General features: G+C 32.7%; 2 protein-coding genes across 2 annotated transcripts; one reads left to right on the top strand and one right to left on the bottom strand.

Moving 5' to 3' along the window:
* Window positions 1-6,107: 6,107 nt before the first annotated feature.
* LOC149426334 (larval cuticle protein 65Ag1-like) lies at window positions 6,108-12,685 on the bottom strand. Its single transcript, XM_089637584.1, has 2 exons — window positions 12,611-12,685; window positions 6,108-6,428 (listed from the first exon to the last, which is right to left on the bottom strand). Exons 1-2 carry the CDS (start codon window positions 12,683-12,685, stop codon window positions 6,108-6,110), a joined length of 396 nt encoding a protein of 131 aa, XP_089493710.1.
* A 4,381-nt stretch (window positions 12,686-17,066) lies between these two features.
* On the top strand, window positions 17,067-17,521 carry LOC149426333 (larval cuticle protein 65Ag1-like). The gene is made up of 2 exons (XM_089637305.1): window positions 17,067-17,075; window positions 17,195-17,521. The coding sequence occupies exons 1-2, from the start codon at window positions 17,067-17,069 to the stop codon at window positions 17,519-17,521; spliced, it is 336 nt and encodes a 111-aa protein (XP_089493431.1).
* The last annotated feature ends 2,835 nt before the right edge of the window (window positions 17,522-20,356 follow it).

Below are 20,356 nucleotides of genomic sequence, written 5' to 3'. Positions count from 1 at the left end.
TACCCGGCTATTCAGATCTGGTCACCAAATACGGATAAAGCCATTTTAAGCAAAATTTCAATATTCAAATATATCATAGATTATATAATTTGAGAAATAACACTAATTAAGTATATAAAATTTACTTCCGGATGCCGGGATTTAAACCGCGACCTACGGATTGCTAATCAAGAACCTTACCCTTCTACCACTGAGGCCACATAAAATGTTGAGGAGGCACGATTGAGTGTTAGTTCATTTTGGATATGAGTGGTTAATTTATTATTTTGATGTTACTTTTGTTTGATCTTTTTTGTTCTCTCACGTAGATAAATATTTTCGCGGATTTTTGGTAATCTTATGTAAATGAAACCATGGATTGTAAAAACAAGTGGTCTACAAACAGTACCAACCTACCTATTTATGTGGAAAAACATCTGAAAGTAATGTTCTCATCCGAGTAGGTATCTACATATGTAATGGGAACAAAAATATTTAATCACCATGGCATATATGTAATGAAGCCAAGGCTGAGTGCTAAAGATGGATAAACGTAGATGACCTAAGTATTGCTATGTGGTTCAAAGTAGATCGAGATCGTCTGATTCCTTTATAATTCAACACAATCCACGCAGATAAGTGCACCATTTCAACCGTGTACTTAAGAGTAAGTCAATGTTACTAATTCGGCTGGATATTTAAAAGATTAGATCAAAACATTGAGATTAACCAGATTTACTGTTTATTGGAAGCAAAAGTATTGCTTTACTTACAGCTTATCTTTATCACCGCTCTTTATTTTTCTTCATGTTATTTGACTTATTTATTATTATTTACATCATAATATTAGTGAACAACATTCGATCACGATAAGATTTTGAGTATCACCTCCTCATTCTTCGTTGAATACATCTATTAATTTCACGATACTTTTCGTTTAAATTTAATTGAAATAAATTTTTTTAAGTGAATATTATTTATTAAATATAAATATTTTATTAAAAAAAAAAAAAAAAAAAAAAAAAAAAAAATGGGTATAAATAAACGAAATACTATATTTGTTGTACGGAAAACAAAAAAAAACCTTTAATATTATTATTTATATTATTCATAAACGATCTCACTTAAATATTTTCTGATGTTAACATATTATTATTTGCTGATGCCACGAAAATATATGAAATCTTAAAAAATATCAATGACTGTTTGTCCCCACAATCGCATTTTAGAAAAAAAATGCAGAGTGGTGAAGCATTAACAAACTGACATATTAAAAATGTTAAACATGAGTTTTTTCAGAATAAAAGCCCTATAAAATATAGTTATACACTGAATAACCATAATTTATTTTCTGTACCTGAAATAAAGGACCGTGGAATAAAATTTTGTACCAAATAAACATATACTAATCACATTAATATTTTTACTAGTAAAGCAATGAAAATCTTGGGCTTCATCCTAAGAATATCTAAGGATTTCAAAAACATCCTTATGTTCAAAATACTTTATACAACTCCTGTTAGAAGCCACCTAGAATACAACTCCTCTATATGGAACCAGTCCTACAACAGCCATATAAACTCCATTGAGAGGATCCAACGAAAATTTCTCCTTCAATTAATTTTAATTTAGGAATTATGATTTTCTATTACAAACATTGGGACTCTTATCGTTAAAAGATAGACGAATACTTTGTGATCCATTTTTTTAAATTTAAAACTAACAGTAACTGGTTTGACTCCCCTGAACTAGCCTCGCTGATAAATTATCATCTACCTATTAGACCAACTCGACTCATATCGCCATATTATTGTAACAATATTGCAACTAATGCAGAACAAAATTCTTTGATATATCGCCTGCATAGATTAGGAAATGAATACTTTGATATCAATGATGAAGGAAGTCTGTTATCATATAAAAAATGTAATTTTTTTTTTTTAATAATATTTTTTATTATTATTTTTTTGGTAAACTAGTGTTTTTAAGACAAGTTTTTTTATGCATAGCACAAAGGGTAACAATTATTTTACAAGCAATAATTATTCGCCTGAAACACTCATCCACATTGAAAAATCTCCTGATAAAAATACATGACGCTAACGGGACTCGAACCCGTGTCCCTTCGATTTCCGGTCGACAGCTCTGACCACTGAGCTATGGCGGCTTATCTCTTACCCGCGAAATTATTCAATATATACTAGTGTTTCATTCAACAATTACTGCTTGTTACATTTTTTCATCTGAAAACAACCAACTTTATTTTATATGAGAAAGGCATTGTAAGTGCTAACTCTCTCACTAAAAAATAATAATTAATATTTGACAAGTTCAAGTATTTCACCTAAAAATGTAGACAATTTGTCTCGACGCCATCTAGTGAGATAAGAGTGATAAGAGAGAGCCGCCATAGCTCAGTGGTCAGAGCTGTCGACCGGAAATCGAAGGGACACGGGTTCGAGTCCCGTTGGCGTCATGTATCTTTTATCAGGAGATTTTTCAATGTGGATGAGTGTTTCAGGCGAATAATTATTGCTTGTAAAATAATTGTTAATTTAATATTTTTTATATTATCGTTACTTTGATAATTGATAATGTTTGGCATAGTTGACAAATAATTCTTCTTAGTCATTATTAACAATATATTTATTTTCTTCTGTAGTAAATTTTATAATTTATTTTTTATAATTAACTTAACTTTATATTTAACCTTACACTTTATACCATAAATCTTACTTTATACTTTACACTGTATACTTAACATTATATTTAACCATTACATTTTATACAGTATATTATTCATTAAACTTTATGCTGTGTACTTTATACCTTGTACTTTTTAAATATATTTTTATATTTATGTCAGTGGCACACGTCGCACAGTGGGCTGAAAATCGCCTTTCATAGACATAGAGATTTGAATTTTCAAGGGTATTTTTTTGGCTAGAAATGTATTCTGCTGATCATTACTATGCTATAAAATTTCGTATGAAGCAATTGCGTGTACAAATGAAGGAGTTATCATTTTTTTAAGAAAAATTTGTATGGCACTGACATTAAAAATGAGGCTATCTCTGGAATCACAAGGTTGACCATTATATACTTACATACAGATATACTACTATTTATTTGTATTTTTCAATTTTTTCATTATTTCAAAAATTCAAGTCTGTATGTCTATGAAAGGCGATTTTCAGCCCACTGTGCACAGTGTTTTAGCTTGCAGTGTAAATAAAATATTGTAAACTAGACAAAGCATACTCATATGTAAAGCATTTAAGCATTAAAATGAATCATCAACATAAAAAAGTTTTTTTTTTCAACTTGAGGATTTAAAAAAAAAATTGAAGTATGTAGTATTTTTTATTTATTTAAGAAATGCGTATAAAAAAGGTATTAATAATAAAAGTCCACACTTCGAAAAGCCATCCTAAAGTCCAAACTGCTACATGCAAAGAAATCCAATTGCTCGTAAGGAGGGCATTCAGTTCCTCATACAAATATATTGGAGTTTAAATAAAGAAAATGTAAAAATAGCCGCACAAAAGATGAATTGAAGTACATTTCTATATGTTGGCAATATAATCATGCGGTTTAAAGATGGATATTATAAAACAGAAATTTAATAACTGAATGATTGGAATATCCAATGAAAGCGAGAGCATGTTTTTCAAAAGTAATGGAAATTGAAAAACCATTGCATACAGATTTTAACCTTTAATATGAATTTTCAAAGTTTTTTTATTAAATATTGCCAATAATTTCTTGAACGACATAAACCGCTATGGACGCTAAGATCTGTATTTATAGTGGAGTTAGTTTTTCTTCACTTCGAAAAATTAATTTTATGCTCTCTACCTGGATATTAGACAAATTCAAAGTTCAAAAGAACAATGTTCGAAGAATTAAATAAACTTTCAGAAGAGTTTTACTATAATCGTTTTTTTTGCTTAATTATAAGTATTAGGGATTTTATTTTATTGAGAGCTATTTGAAAGCCAAGATACGTAAACTCAAATAACTTCTCCACAGAATGACTTCGACGGTAACAGAAGAGACTTATAAGTAAATAATTTATATTCAGAAAATCACAACATTATTTTCTTCGCTGAATGTTGATATACAAGTTTAATTAATTCCTAATTATCAAACCGCATTTCACAATACACGAAAATTTGATAAAAACCTGTGTAGTGCGATTTTCATTATCAATCATAATAAAATAAATTTATAACGGTTGTTTGTGCTGTGCTTTTGTTTGTCTTGCGTAAAATTTAGATTTAAAAGTAACTGTCATTTTCAAAATTGAAACTAAACTCGAATAAAACTAATAATAATAATTGGATTGTTTGTATATCGCCGTTTTTGTGCAAAATCGTCTCAAGGGTACGGCTCGCGGCTGTACAATTTATTACGATTTTTTATTTATTTTTATTTTTTTATTACAAGATAATACATTACAAAATGATAAAAAAGTAATAATGTATTATTCCCAATGAGTTTATAAAACTCGTCTCGGGAAAGACAACATTAGAAAGGACAAGGCAAATAAATAAAATACATTAAAATAAATACATTAAAATAAATACATTAAAATAAATAAACGCAGATGTTATTATGGAGTACCAGAGAAAGATTGTGTTAGTCATTAATGAAACTGCTAAGGAAATATATTTTAAGATCTTTTGTCAATGTTTTTTTGTTAGTTGCCGGAAGTTTTAAATTACTAGGTAATGCGTTATATTGTTTCTAGCCTTATCTAGTTTTATTATTTTCAAACAGATTCATAAAAACTTTATTATTATTTTCAGATATTAAAAAACATACTAACCTGGATGGTCAAACACACTTATGTCAAAAAATTACGACCTTGCACACAGAGGACACTGTAGTAAAAACATTGGACAGTGATTTTACTATATATACTATATTTTTGCTATTTTACCCTCCATTACTATTGCTGATAAAAATATTAAAAATCTTACATTAAAACAGCACTCAAACTACGGAAAAAAATATGCGATGATGATAATAATGATAGTATTAGTTACAAAAATATTTCTCCCTAATATATTGACAAAGAAATTATTAGATGAAAAATATACAAAGCGAAGTAAAAAGATAGCAGGAACATAAAAACAAAGACACATATTAAAGGGTTCTTATTTATACTTAATTATTTGACTGAAGGTAATATCAATAACTTTCCAAAAAATATGAAACAGACAGACACAGAAAATAAAAAGATAACGGTCGCAAATGGGATTCTCTGTTCTTGTCGGTATTATATATTTCACATATTTAATTACAATGATTACAATTCACATTATAGGGAAAAACGTATAATAATATTACATCAATGTAAAATGTTTTTAGGGATCAATAACAAAAAGTAAAAAATAAAGTGAGAATAGTAATATAACTCAGTTAGCAATTTAACCACGAAATGAACAAGCAAATTATTCCTCCCATGTCATTTTAAGCAATAACTAGAATTATAATTACTAGCCTGAAAAGCATATGTAAATTGAAAAAATCTTTCGATAAAAAATAAATGCCGCCGACGGGAATTGAATGAATGTTTCATCTGATATCTTAATGTGGAAGTCTTGATTAATCGTATCAAACGCTGCACTCATGTCTAGTAGAAAGATACGAAGTGGTAACTTACCTGACTCTATGGTAAGAATGGAACTTTTTGATTGACGATTTGCGAATTATTTATTTGAATTCAAGTGACTGGTTACTTGTAAAGCAGCAATTATGCAATTGGTTTTTTTTTGTTAATTTTGATATGAATGGTTTATTTTTGAAAAGGGTCGATAATTAACCGATAATGAATAGTTTAATCTCATCATTGCTAGTTCGTTAGAATTGCTAAGATGATAAGGATTGGAAGTTGTTGTGTACCAATCATTAGTATCGGTGTTTCTTATTTAAAGATTTTTAAATTTCTTAATTCAAAATTATGCGGAATTTCTCACCATATCTTGAAATGTAAACGCCAATAATTTATATAATTGAAAAAGATTTTTGGAAACGATATTTTTATTACTTTAGGCTAAAGTAGACACACAGTATTAAAAAATAAACATTTCGAATAGGACATTTTATGCAATCGGAGTTTTTTAGGCGATAACGGAAACGGGCAGATGTTCTCCCTCGGCCCTGAATCCCTTATCATCAGCCACGTACTTGGTGCGGTAGACCTTTCCATCGTCAGAGATGAAGGAGTATTCTCCCTCCTTGACGAGCACATAGCCCTTGCCGTCATGTGTGGGCTTGAGGGCTCCGGACTCGGAGAACACAGTTCCGTCAGCGCTGCGGTACCTCAGGGAGAACTGACCCCTCTCGTCGGTCACCTCGGTCCTCTCCAACACGGGAATCACCTTGCGCCCCTCGGAGCCGGCAAGGGCTGCCACGACCACGAAAAGAGCGACGAAGATGAACTGCGAAAAAAAAAATTCCATAATTAATAATTGTTAATAGTTGACACAAATGAGTTATTAAAATAACTGGCTTTTAATTCATCATTTATTGAGGTAGGTACTCACGGAATTCATGATAATAATGTTTACTGTACGAAGAAGAATAAGAAGCAAGTGATATCTTTTCAGAACTGTTTTGGATATTTATACCTTATGTTTGGTTGCAATTACTACATAACTTTGGCTAATTGCACCACTCAACGATGTGGAGGCCTCAGGGCCTACATTACATACCGACGGTAATAAACGACGAAAATATTATATTAATGCAATGAAATTAAAGCAAATTTATCAATCTTTATGTCACGCTGTTGTTTCAAAAACACACGCTGTTGTTTCTCCTATGATGTAATGGTATTTTTATTTGAATACCGCACAAAATTCCCGAATGCTTCCATTCTTCAAGAGCCAGGGAGACTATCACAACCCCAATTGAGGAGGCAATATTGTGTGGCTGATTTAAAGCATTTTTTTATCATCCAAAATATATTGTACAAACTGCTTTCATTGTCCATATTTTGAACTCTTGTTACGTTCAATTGTTGAACTCCTTTGTTTGGCAGAGCTCTGTGTGATGGTTTGTATTGTGCCTGCTTATATTTTTCATACTCAGTGCGTTGAGTTATGTGCTAAACATTTGATATTAGGCTAACAAACAAAAAAAAAACAAAAACACTACGAACTTGTGAATGAACACAATATATTATTTTTGTTTACACGATAGAAATTGGGTAATTACCAAACCTTATAATGCGTTATTAGGCAATTAGTAAACACAATAACAATTTAAAGTATATCTGAAACTAAATTACAGGTTGTCCGGGGGTAGAATGCACTAACTTCGGGAGTGATTCTACATAATTTTAAAAGTAAAAAGGTCGAATTGTTTGTATGAGAAAATAAATATTCTTCCAGGGAAAAAAATTGTTTGTATTGAAAATAAACATCGGAATTTTGAAAGAGCTTTTGACTTCTACCATCATATAGAATCACCTCCCGAAGTTAGCGCACTTTACGCAAAGACACATTTCATTATAAACGGGCTCTCTTCCCTGGTCATCTCCATTATTGGGAAATAAAAGTAACTACCACAATGAAAATCTGGTAAGATACTTTGATAATTTTTATATTTAACTCAAATTTAAGAAAGTAAATTACGTATCGAAAACCTACATTATATTATTATTTTGTTTAATTTTTTGATGTCGGCGGTTTAAAACTGTTTTTTCTTTCTTCCTCACTATTTAAATATTTTAGCTTAAATGCACCTTTATACCTACTACGTATGATATCGATTTTTTGTTGTTGTAATATAAATATTCAAAACTGTTCTCTGTATGCACTAAGTCATGTAAACTGTAAAAGTATGTAGTATGTAAATTGTAAGTTGATGATTAATAGAAACAAAAAAATAAATAAAACAAAAACTTAAAAAATGGTGAAACAGCACAAATTTATGTAATAAAATTTACTTGCGCATTCTGGGATATGAATCTGCGACCACCGGATTGCTAATCGAGAGCCTTACTCCTCTACCACGGAGGCCGTCTAAATTATTTAAACCATTTTTATATTTTAAGAGGCACGATTAAGAGGTAAGTAGTTCGTTTTGGAAGTGGTTGATCAGTGGTTCATTAATTATGTTCATTATAATATTTATACGCTCAATATGGATTAACATGGATTACGCTTCAAATGCATTCTAATTATTTTGTTGGTGCTGTTTTGTGAAAGTTTTTGTTTTCGAATTTATACGTAGGGAAATATTTTCGCAGAATTTTGGAAATCCAATCTAAATGAAACCATGGATTGTAAAAACAAACAGTGTTCAAACAGTACCTACACGGTGAAAATGAGTACCTTTTGCTAATTTATTCAGAATCTCTTTAAATTGTTCGTAATACGGTAAAAGACGGGATTGCATACCCTTAACGAATAAATTGATAAGTTTTCAGATAAACTTTTAGTAAAATGCGAATGTTTTATCACGATGTCGGAATACGTGTTCATATAAATCCTAATATTTTCGAATTTCGTCACTATGTATTATCAGGTGCATGAGCACGTGTTCCAATTTATTATCAATTTACCAAAAGTTTATCAGGAAACAGCCTGCAATCCCTTTCTTAACGGGATTACCAATAATTTGTGGAGATTCTTAATAAATTAGCAATACTATTTTTTCTCCGTGTACCTACCTACTAATGTGGAAAAACGTATGAAATTAACGTTTTTAATCGAATAGTTACCTACATAATGGAAAAAAAATTAATCACAATGGAATATATGTAACGAAGCCAAGGCTAAGTACTGGATACAAGAATTAGTGTAGTTGGCTTTAGTAATGCTTTCATGTTTGCAAAGTAGATCGAGATCGTCTGCCTTTGAGCGTATTCCTGGAGCTTCGATACAATTCATGCAGATGAATTCAATCAGATATTTTCATTGTAATGATTCAATCCTTATTCATTCACAAGTCATGCATTTATTAACTTTTATTAAGATTGAAACTACTGGAAACACAAGTTTAAATCAATTTTTTTCATTACTTTCAATGACTTTATATCACATTTTGAAAGTGTTCTGATTTGTCCGGTTACCTGATAAACTTTGCACGCTTACTGATAAAACATACCTTGCGTTTTTATATGCAATCGTCAAAAAAATAACAAAATATTGCAGTATTATTATCGGAGACCGAAAAACAAGATATTTTAAAGGTTGTTTCAAGTACTATTATAATATTATTTCTTTGCGCAGGAACTGTGTACTTAACAGTAAGTCAAAGTTAACATTTCGGCTGGATGTTTAATCTTTTGAGATAAAACCAGATTTACTGTTTGTTGGAAGTAAAACGTATCGCTATTTATAAAACGACTTATCTTTATCATCGATCTTTATTTTTCTTAATTCAGCAATGATTCTTAATATATAAATGATCTTATTTGACTAACATTATTTATTCAATGGGTACACATAAACGAAAAACAATATTTATTGGATGTAAAACCAAAGAAACCTTTAATATTATAATTTTTTTACAATTAAAAATATATATTTTTTTAAGTTTTCGAATGAATAATCCTTTGGCATATTTGAACTATTGAGTAAGGAAAATAAAAAGTTTGTAGTATTTTCATTTATTTATAAAAATGCGTATACAAAAAGGTACCAACAAGAAAATTACAAAGGTGGAAAAGCCACCCAAAATTTCGAACTGCTAAACGCAAATAAATCCGTGTTCTCATGAGAAGGGTATTTAAGTCCTAATAGAAATATATTGGAAAGAGATAAAGAAATGAAAATAAATGTGCAAAAAGCTTCACAAAATACTAGTTGAAGTATCGATCTTTATGTTGGCAATATATTCAAGCCGTTTAAAGATGGACACTATGTAAATAGAAATTAAAAACTGTACTTTAGGAATAGCCGAATATGTTTAGTAAAAGTTATGAAAATTGGAAAACCATCGAATGCAAATTCTACAATTTGATATGAATTTTCAATGGTTTTTATTGAGTATTGACAATAATTTCTTGATTTTTCTTTTATTCAATAACATTATTATTATTAAATTTACAAAAAAAAGTTTATTAATAAACTAGTTCTGCTGTGTAAATATTATTACGAATGACAGTTTGATAATGCCTTCAGATGCCGAAACAGCTGTCACGCTTAATAATTATTACACAGCAGAATTTGTTTGATAATTAACTGTTTTTATCATTCAAATAAAAGAAAAACCGAAAATTAAATCGGAGTTCTATAAATTAAACTTGATAACAATGAATGCTTTCTTGAATAACATAAACCAGTATCAACGCTAAAGTCTAGGTTGTATAGTAGAGTACGAAAATTAATTTAAAGTTGTTGTACCTGGAGATTGGAAAAGTTCTACGAATTTAAACAATGAGCGACGAATGAAAAAAAATAACAGCAGAGTTTCATTTTAACATTTTTGAAGTGAAACTTCTTTAGGCGCGTAATGGATTTTCGGGGACGGAGTAAAACCGAGTCAGGATCGACACGAAAATGCGGGTACCCCCACCACCGCTCACCGTTCACTGTCCCTCTCTCACCATATGCGCTTGTTGAGGTGGGGGAGCCGCTCACGAACGTTCTCTCTCTTCTCTTCTTTCCTCTCTCTCAGACACCAGCGAACTGCGCCACGCCAAGCATCAGCTGCTTGGTTAGTATACTGCGTCGTGAGTGTAATACGAGTGAAATACGTAATTGATTGTGGTTCATACGGTTTGGTACAGAATTTCAGTGTTAAAAATGAGTAGTGACGAGATAGAGGTGATGAACACATCAGTGGCACAAGAGGAAATATCCTATCAAATCCATGCTTCGTCGTTGAATTATTTAACCTCTAATTTTCAAACTAACCTAAGAGAGAAAATAGAGATGATGAAATGAAAATAGAGAGAGAGGAATACTAGAAGTTTCACTTCTGTCTTGCGTAGGCTTGACACACCCACTTTTTTACCTTCAACTACCGTAATAGGATTAGTATTTTATTTACAGCTATTTGAAAATTACAGATATGTATATATTACATAATTGTTTGTAGATAAAAAAAACACACAACAAATTGCGTCCGTATTATGGCTTAGATTTGAATTTTCGATGGGATCATTATTTTGTTGTGCACTGTGATCGATATTATTTTCAGTACATAACAAACTCAAATAATTAATAATCTAATAATTAATAATCTCCCCTTATACCTCTCACATTCCTTCACATTTTTAAAAATTTAAATAATCACTACCCAGCGCGCGCTGAAAACCGAGTAAAATTGAAAAATACTCATGAAAACCATTGTCAACATCATAATTTCACAAATAATCCTCCAAATTGCTAAAATAAAACAGAGAAATCTCGCAAAATAATGTAGAAGTTTGACGAAAGGAATTTATATATTTTATTCAAAAATAAAGAAATTTCAGTATTTAAAACTTTAGTATGCAATTTAAATACATAGTGTTTAATAATTAATAAAAAAAGTTCTAAAACCAGAAAAGTTTTAAAAAACCACTACTACTATAATAAATTATTTAACAAGAATCTTTTTTATTTTTAAAATAATTTTTTAATAAGTTATGATGTCCACGATGGTTTCCATCAGTAGGCCATTTATACCCGTAAAAATAATGTTAATATTAGAAGAATTTTTTTCTCATTGTTGAAAATTTAAAAAAAAAGTGAAATCAACAATTAAATTTTTTCCAATTTACTCGGGTTTCAGCGCGCGCATTGGTATATGAGCCCTTACACAAGTCTGAATTGCATAATTTAACAATTTACTCGGTCATCACTGCGCGCCGTGGTATATGAGTCCTTAAACTATGTCTGAATTGCACATTTATAAATTTACTCGGTTTTCAGGGTGCGCAGTGGTATATGAGCCCTTACACTAAGTCTGAATTGCATAATTTAATAATCATTATTCTAAGCATGTTATGAAAAACTTTACCCGCCATAACAATGGGCATTCCTAGTATGGCAGGCGAAATAATATAAAAAATGTGCGTACTGTACATTTTTGTAAATGAAAAGAAATCAGAATGTCTTTGTCGTAAACCGAATAGAATAAGAAATGTATAATATATATTCGGGAAATCAGAATATCATTTTTAAAGCTGAGGTGTACACTAATTGATTTACATGTTTCATTAATTCCTCATTACCAAACCATATTTCACAATGCACGCAAATTTGCTAAAAACCTGTGTAGTGCGATTATTATTATGCCCGCAATCATTATCAAAATAATAATCAAATATATTGATTAGTGTTCTCTATGCTGTGCGTTAGTTTGTAACGAAAATAAATGCGTCAGTCCTGAAATGCAATAACTGTGTTGTTTTAAATACCCACATAATCTTGCACACATTAATTACTATAATCTTCGTTCGATATATTTAGTTTTTGTTTGGATTCTTCTAAAGCATTTCGAGGTGGTTATAATTAGACCTGGACTCGAAATTTTTAACCGATTATGTTAAAAAGCAGTAAAAATATTCCATTTTTTCGGATCATATTTGTTATCTATTTCGTGGTGGTGGCAGCCCTGACTCCCCGTGCTGGAGAGAACTGAGGTGACGGTCGACTCGCGGGGCGAGAGGGATAGTTGTAACCCTGTTGAGACCCTGAGGTACCGCAGCGTTAACGGAACTGTGTCCTTCAAATCCGGAGCCCTCAAGCCCATGCATGGTGGCAAGAACTATGTGCTGTCAAGGAGGGTGCTTTCGCACCAAGTACGTGGCTGATGAGACAAGATTCAGGGCCTAGGGAGAATATCTTGCTGTCTCCGTTGTCCCTCCAGAAATTTGATATATATTACAATTATGTACATGGAATACTGAATAAGTAAACGAATACATTTAAAAAATGATGATTTTTTAATCAAATTAACTATGTCTTGTCAGACATGTTATAAAGGACGTGAAACATGTAAGACGCGTAATGTCACACACATTAATACGTCTTATATTATTATCACTTATCAACGAGAGCGATGGGGCAATTTATTTCAGGATTCGTGGGAATATACGACAATGCTTTCCTTCAGAGGGCTTGTTGATAAAATATGAACCGTTTTTTTTTACTAATAGTCAATAAATTTGGAATAGTAAACCAGGGAGAGAGAAAAAGCTTTAAGAACGCGTGTTTTCTGGTTTAAGGCAGTATTCTCCTCCAGGCGCGTTCTTACAGGATTTCTTCTGGAATGCAGGTAACGAGGTGTAATGCCGTGTTGCGCTAACTCCTACTTTAGCCAACGTTTCGGACAGCATTGCAGTGTCCATCATCAGGGCAGATGTGTTATTTACAAATATTATTAAATAATATTTACAAATATTATAATATATATAACACCCCAATAACGAATAGCAAAAATCTTAAATCATATTTGAAGGTAACGAGGTTCATACGTCTTGTCCGGGAATCATGCGGCAATCTGTTTCCGACCTTTCCTCAGCCAACAGCGTACATATGAGCGTGATGAGGATAGCGTGGCTCTCAGCATTTTTTCAGGGCTTCTTTTTCAAGTTAGATCGGTCACTAAACAGAGGTGACAATGTCAGCAATTTTCATCATTTTGGTTCTCTCACGAACGCAGGAACGGGGGGAACGGCGATATCGTTTGAAACTCAACTCAACTTATTACATTACTTCGTCGAAATCACTGGCAAAACCCGGCTCCAGTCTTGCCAAAAAATTGCGCCAGCCCGCAAAAAAACCAAATTCACGTCCTCCGCCATCTTTGCTACCGCTCACCTCTCCCGCTTACACTACTTCCTCGGTCCAGTTGCCATTCCTAAAAACACAAGTTGTATCTACATTTTTTTTAAAGTAACCACCTATGAAGAATTTTTTTTTACTGTAGTCAACATTGACAATGGAATTTTGATATCACTAACGCTATCCGGACATTCCGGACCCTTTTTTTTCAAAGCAACAAGAGTATCGAAAAACAAAGACAATAGTACGGTTGAATGAGCCAAGGATAAAAGTTAGATTTCTCGAGTACGCTGGTTGGATAAATATGTTTATTACACAACCAACAAGTACAAACGATTTAAAGGAAAAGTCTTTTGACCCAAATTGTAGTATTAAGCTTTCGTGTTGAACGGACGGTGGCATAGAGTTCACGGTCCGCTGACAAAGTATTAGTGAATTGGAAAAAACAAGGGAAATTGAAAAACGTTTTACGTTAAGCTCGGAAACTAAATTCGCCTCATTGCGCAAATAGTGGAATACAATTTATCTGGTTTAAAATTGTTCGATATTCCGTGGTTCCATCATTTGTATCATTGGTTCGCAAATAATACAATGGAAAAGGTTTACGAAGATAGTAACATCCAATATGAACTTATAATGAATGTTTCTTAATAAAAATTGAAGTGTCCTCTAATTTCTTACACACGACCTTTTTAGCAATCAACTACGAACCAATATAATGTGAAGCTTTAGATACATTCTTAAGAGGTTGGGTACATGACAAGTACGAACCATCTCCAGAAACAAGGGTTCGAATTGGGATAGCTCTTAAGAAGAAACTATATTGTAACGAGCCTCAAACTCAATTTAAACACTGGTTAGCTGTTGTATTTTCTTCTTTTTGTATATGTTTATGGATGCCTGGACACTGAATAAAGAAAGCATTGTAAAGATTTTGAAATCTATGAGAAAATCCACACAATAAATGCACTTGACTAATAAGTATATGTCTTCGTTGAAAGATAAACAAAAAAGAAAATTTGCCCCTGATATCTTTGTCTCATCGTGAGTTGACCAAATTAATATTTTCCGGTGTAAGCTTACAATGCAACGACTTTTTATTTTTTTCAAAAATTGGAAATGTAATTTTTGTCACCATTTTCGTACAAAAATACTAAACACTTTGTTTTTTCCTTTGTTTATTAATATCTTTATTTAGGAGGCGGATATGGGTACCACCGCATAGGGAACCATTTATTGGATAACTAACACCACCCCCATAGGTCACACCTAGTGGTTTGCTACTTTTGGTGACTTAGTAGGGGTGCCCGAGTTCATGCAATGAGGTTTGTTTAGGTCTTGGCGACTGATGCGTTTGCCCGCCTACTGTGTGGTGGGCCGGATCGGGAGAGACTGGTGTAGGAATTCCTTTTGAAAACTCAGGCAGGACTCTCTCTTGCACCGCAGTTGGAAGGATGGATTCGTACGTCCTTTACTCCTGGACACATTGGCTCCTCAGATTCCTACCCAGCCCTCATAACTTTTTCCTTCACCGATCTTCATATCCTTCCTTTCCAAAAAGACCGTCCACATAGCAACCCCACAGACCACATAGGCCCAGAGGGAAATTTTTCCTTAGGGCCTCCTGTGTGGAAGTAAGAGTTTAAGACTTAATGTCGAGAAATTAATATAAAAAAGGGTTTAATTATTATTTATATTACAATAAGCTTACAAAAATATTCTAGGTAAGAGGAGGCTGAAGAATACAAAATAGTAACTTAATGGCTTTAAAAACATAATAATAAAATAAGTATCTTGCGTGTCCAAATAATCAAAACTGTATTTCACAATGATGGGATGGCCATATTCATGATTCAAATGATGGTGATATATATTTTCAGGCCAGTGTAAGAGAGACAGACCACGTGCTAAGAGGCCTAGAACCAAGAGGCACTAAGTCAGTGGCACATTTGTTTCCATTCAAATGTATATGGAAGGAAATTCTAGTTTTCTTCTTGATTCTATGGCTTTAAAATTATCATGACAGATGCGAGTATATTTTCATCTTGTTATTGGTGGTCTGCAGGGTGAATGACAGATGCGAGTATATTTCCATCATGATATTAGTGGTCTGCAGGGTGAATGACAGATGCGAGTACATTTCCATCTTGTTTTTAGTGGTCTGCAGGGTGAATGACAGATGCGAGTACATTTCCGTCTTGTTATTAGTGTTCTGCAGGGTGAATGACAGATGCCAGTACATTTCCATCTTGTTATTAGTGTTCTGCAGGGTGAATGACAGATGCCAGTACATTTCCATCTTGTTATTAGTGTTCTGCAGGGTGAATGTGAACATTACTTTGGTATTATTCAACATCTGGTAAGAGACGGCACAATTTAATGCGGGAATCGTTTCAAATATGCGCGAAAGTGCCTTTAAGAACAGGTAATCATTGTTTATTAATGTTGTGGAAATTTGTAACTTTATCAACTTAATAATTTTTCATTTTGAATAAAACACTGATGTTTTTTAGTAGTTTGCAGTGTGTTTGCAACGAAATAAAATTCACGATTATATTAATGTATGTACCCGTGCAAAGTGAACGGACCTTATTTTTACTAGGAGGCATGATCTACATATATAAATTAATCTTTTACACAATGGAAATTATTTTCAAACATTAAATGTATATTCTGTTGATTTATTTTATATTTTTCATAAACATGTAAAAGGTGTTCATTGTTTGTAGAAGTTTTGTCTTCTCGTTGTTGTTTGTTTCCCTTACAAATGCCACAATGATTCAATAATATTTTCCCCATAAATGTGTATAAAATATCAAATTTCAAATAAGTGGGCGATGTTTAACATCGTCGACTGAATTGTCTTCTATTACTGTCAGTTTACTTAATATCCAATAATTGAGTAGCGGCAAGGACTTGGGATTGAATGAAAATTGAATACATTGATAATCCTGGAAATTATCAAAAATAAGCATCACTTTGACTGGACACGTGTCGAAAATACGTAAAATGATTCAATCGTATATAAGTATGTGAAATATATGTTCTCTCCTTCCTTTCGCCAAACAGACCGAAAGATGACATAGGCCGTGAGAGAAATTATTTTCCTCAGGATCTCTTGTGTGGAGTTAATGTAAACAAATATTAGAAATATTCAAATGTATTATGATTCATATAAGTGAAAAAGTGAAGTGTAATCTTGAGTAGCCCGAAGTGCATAATATTATTTAATGTAACCTTTGATTTCTTGTTACATCAGATACTAATGATATTTTCAACGATATATAAATAGATGTTCATAACGATTTCAATCACTTCAAGATTTTCTTTTGCAGTAACAACACACAGAAAATGAACACCGTAAGTTTTTGGATTACTATTGAAATTATTGAAACTATTCTTATAATATGTACTTATAAATTAGCCTTTTAAATTAATTATGAACTGAAATTCTGTTTATCAATTGTTTTGTTTTTCAGATTGTATTCTTCGCCCTCTTCGTGGTCGTGGCAGCCCTGGCCGCTCCAGAGGCGCCTCTGCACAAGGTGATTCCTGTTTTGGAGAGAACCGAGGTGACCGACGAGAGGGGTCAGTTCACCCTGAGGTACCGCAGTGCTGACGGAACTGTGTTCTCCGAGTCCGGAGCGCTCAAGCCCACACATGACGGCAAGGACTACGTGCTAGTCAAGGAGGGAGAATACTCCTTCATCTCTGACGATGGAAAGGTCTACCGCACCAAGTACGTGGCTGACGAGAAGGGATTCAGGGCCGAGGGAGAACATCTGCCCGTCTCCGTTGTTGCCTGAACCATCTGATGTCTTTAATGTATCTGAGAACTTTTTCATGAATTGAAGCACAATTTGTTTATTCAAGATAAATAAATATGTAAAACTAAAACGGTTCTTTTAGTAGTGACATTGTTTATGTTCAACCAAGTTATGAAAACATGTTTTGATTATGTCTTGAAGGTTTGAAGTAAGTACATCGATGTTTGAGACTATTTATTAGAACTCTTGGAAACGCTTTTATTTTTAGAGACGTTTAACTATCTTTCTATGCGTCGATTCTATTTTTATCGGTTTATTTATGCCTATGTCTTAGGTACGTGTTCGTAGTGAATTGCCTGGAAATATTATAATGAAGTAATTTGACATTTGGTTTTCATTCTCTAAGCTTGCCATCGGTCGCGTAACGCGGTCGGTCCCGAGTACAAACCAACATATCATTTAAAATGTGTAATTTGTTTTAAATGTTTTTTTCTCTGCATTACTGTGTTTTAGGAATGTAGAGAGCGTTTGAAATATGGATTGTATAAGTATGATTATAATTAAGTTTTACAAAAGTCCGGGGTTTAAAGGACCCCTGGCGACCGACCGACGGCGGGTCAAACTATATTCGGAAAACCGACTAACTTATCCTTTTTGGGAAGGGTCTATTCAAAAATGTAATGGCCATCCTTGTGCCCTTACATAGCACGCTATCTTTTTTGTCAGCCTAATCTAAGTAACACACTAATACATGTATTGGTGCATAATATTGTATAATACGACGTGTTGGATGATTTGATTGAGTTTGCTACTGTTTGGGAGTAGAAAGTCATTAACAAAATCTGTCATCACAAATTACTGTGTTTTTAATACCACAAAAAACTGGCTTACTATTTTGGATGATCGCCATCCAGTCACAGTCATTTACGGTAAGAACTCTTATTGATGGTCATATTTAGTAATATTATTAAGGCTGGCCGCATACATACGTTTTTCGTATTCGATTTCCGAATTCGTTTTCCGTATTCGGAATTCCGTGAGACTAGCGCAAACGTTCGTTTTTCTTCATTCGGAATGTATAAACGTCAGTACCAGTGTTGCCAACAAGGGCGATATATCGCCATTTAGGCTACTCAGAGCGAGAATCGGCGCCGAAAAAATCTAAAAGGCGAAAAAATCTAATCTGGTCGCCAATTAAGCTACTTCAAAAACATCAATTTTAAACATGTCCCGAAATTCTCTACGCACCCCCCCCCCATGAAATTTATTTTTCTGGGGAAAAATTTTATATTTTCTAGAAATTTGTTTATTTTCTGGGGACAAATTTTATTTTTTTGAAATTCTCTAGCCACCCCCCCCCCCCTACGAAATTTTTATTTTCACGTAAAAACATCAATTTTAAACATGTCCCACCTAACAGAAAATTCGGCTACTTTACGCTACCTTATGTATGAGAAACGGCGATATTAGGTCAAGATCCGTAGGCAACACTGAATTACGAACGGAAAATTCCGTGCGTTTGCGTCGGCACAAACAAACTGTATGCAATAGCTGCGTTCCACATGACGTCATTAGGTTTTTTCCATTCGGTTTCTCCGAACGCGCCGGCTCGCATTCGGAACGTGCGTAAGGAATTTGTTCCGTTCGGAACTAAAACGAACGTGTGCGGCAGTTAATGTATTTTCTACTGATTCCGTGCATTCGGATGTCCGAATACGGAAAACGAATTCGGAAATCGAATACGAAAAACGTATGTATGCGGCCAGCCTTAAGAATCTACTTTTAATATTTTGTTTAGAATGGAGGGCAATATTTAAAATATTTGATGAATCTGGCTACAATCAGGTACAACAACATCGATAATGATATATTTCTCAATCTCATCACTACAGCTCACCGAAAAGTTACGGATCGCTAATACACAATAGCTAGTTATCCGAGAAATAATTTTTTAAACATATCCTTAAGGATTCGCTGGCGCTTAAGAGGTTAAGGAAAATACATATGGCTTCCTGAAATTAAGGTTTAGGTAAATTAAGACTCTACTAATTAGGGTTCGCTCGACGCTCACATTTTAATTGTTTCTGATTAACGTATTACTAAATTTTTAAATATCTGTAGAGGCATCCCTATGGATGTCAGTTATTTATGTTTATGATTGATCAATTAATCAGTCTAACACTAATTACAAAAGGGATGAAAGAACAAAAAATACAATATTACCAAAATTGCATAACATAAAATAATTAAAAAAACGTACACGTAACACACAAAACCAATATACAACACATATCACTCACAAATACGCAAAAATATATTTTAAATATATTATTTTCTCTTTAAATGTATTATGTACATTATATATTTTTATTATAAAATGAAGGCCTCAGCATGGGTAAGCCACCCAGTGAGGCCAACATTACGGGATAACTAAAAAAAAAAAAAAATATTGTACCAAAAAAAATAGGACAAAAAAATCAGAAATCATTAAAATAAACCCAACGGAAAGATTTTCTAGTCCTGCAAGGGCAAAGTCGACCGTAGGTCTGTCCATCACGCTGAAAATAGTGAAATTGCTACGTTAAATTTGCAATTTATTTTACTTTAATCATTTTTCGCTCACATTATGTTCTTTAGTAAGTGGAGTAGCATACGTAAGAAAATGAAATGATATCATGGAATTTATTTTTTTTCCATTATAATGTGTCTTTTTACATTTTTTTTTAATATAATATAATAATGTTTGTAGCATTTACATGGAAAAAAATTAAGCCACCGAAATAAGTAAATATTTATGTTTGTAGGTACTAAAAACAAATCGTGAGAAATTGAAAAGTTATTTTATTTACTTCAAAAGGTTTTCGTGGTTCGTTT

The sequence above is a fragment of the Hesperophylax consimilis genome, chromosome 1 (genome assembly GCF_061612785.1).
Source record: "Hesperophylax consimilis isolate HC1 chromosome 1, BYU_Hcon_1.0, whole genome shotgun sequence".
Classification (NCBI taxonomy): Eukaryota; Metazoa; Arthropoda; class Insecta; order Trichoptera; family Limnephilidae; genus Hesperophylax; species Hesperophylax consimilis.
The sequence above is the reverse complement of the archived record's forward strand: the minus strand, read 5'-3'. Positions and strand labels throughout refer to the sequence as shown.

Bases quoted from the DNA above. Each gene is read 5' to 3' on its own strand.
- LOC149426334 (XM_089637584.1), bottom strand. From the start codon at position 12,685: ATGCATGGGCTTGAGGGCTCCGGATTTGAAGGACACAGTTCCGTTAAC. The intron at 6,429-12,610 runs GTTACAACTATC...TTTTTTTCGCAG, and splicing joins TACCTCAGGGTCTCAACAGG to TTCATCTTCGTCGCTCTTTT.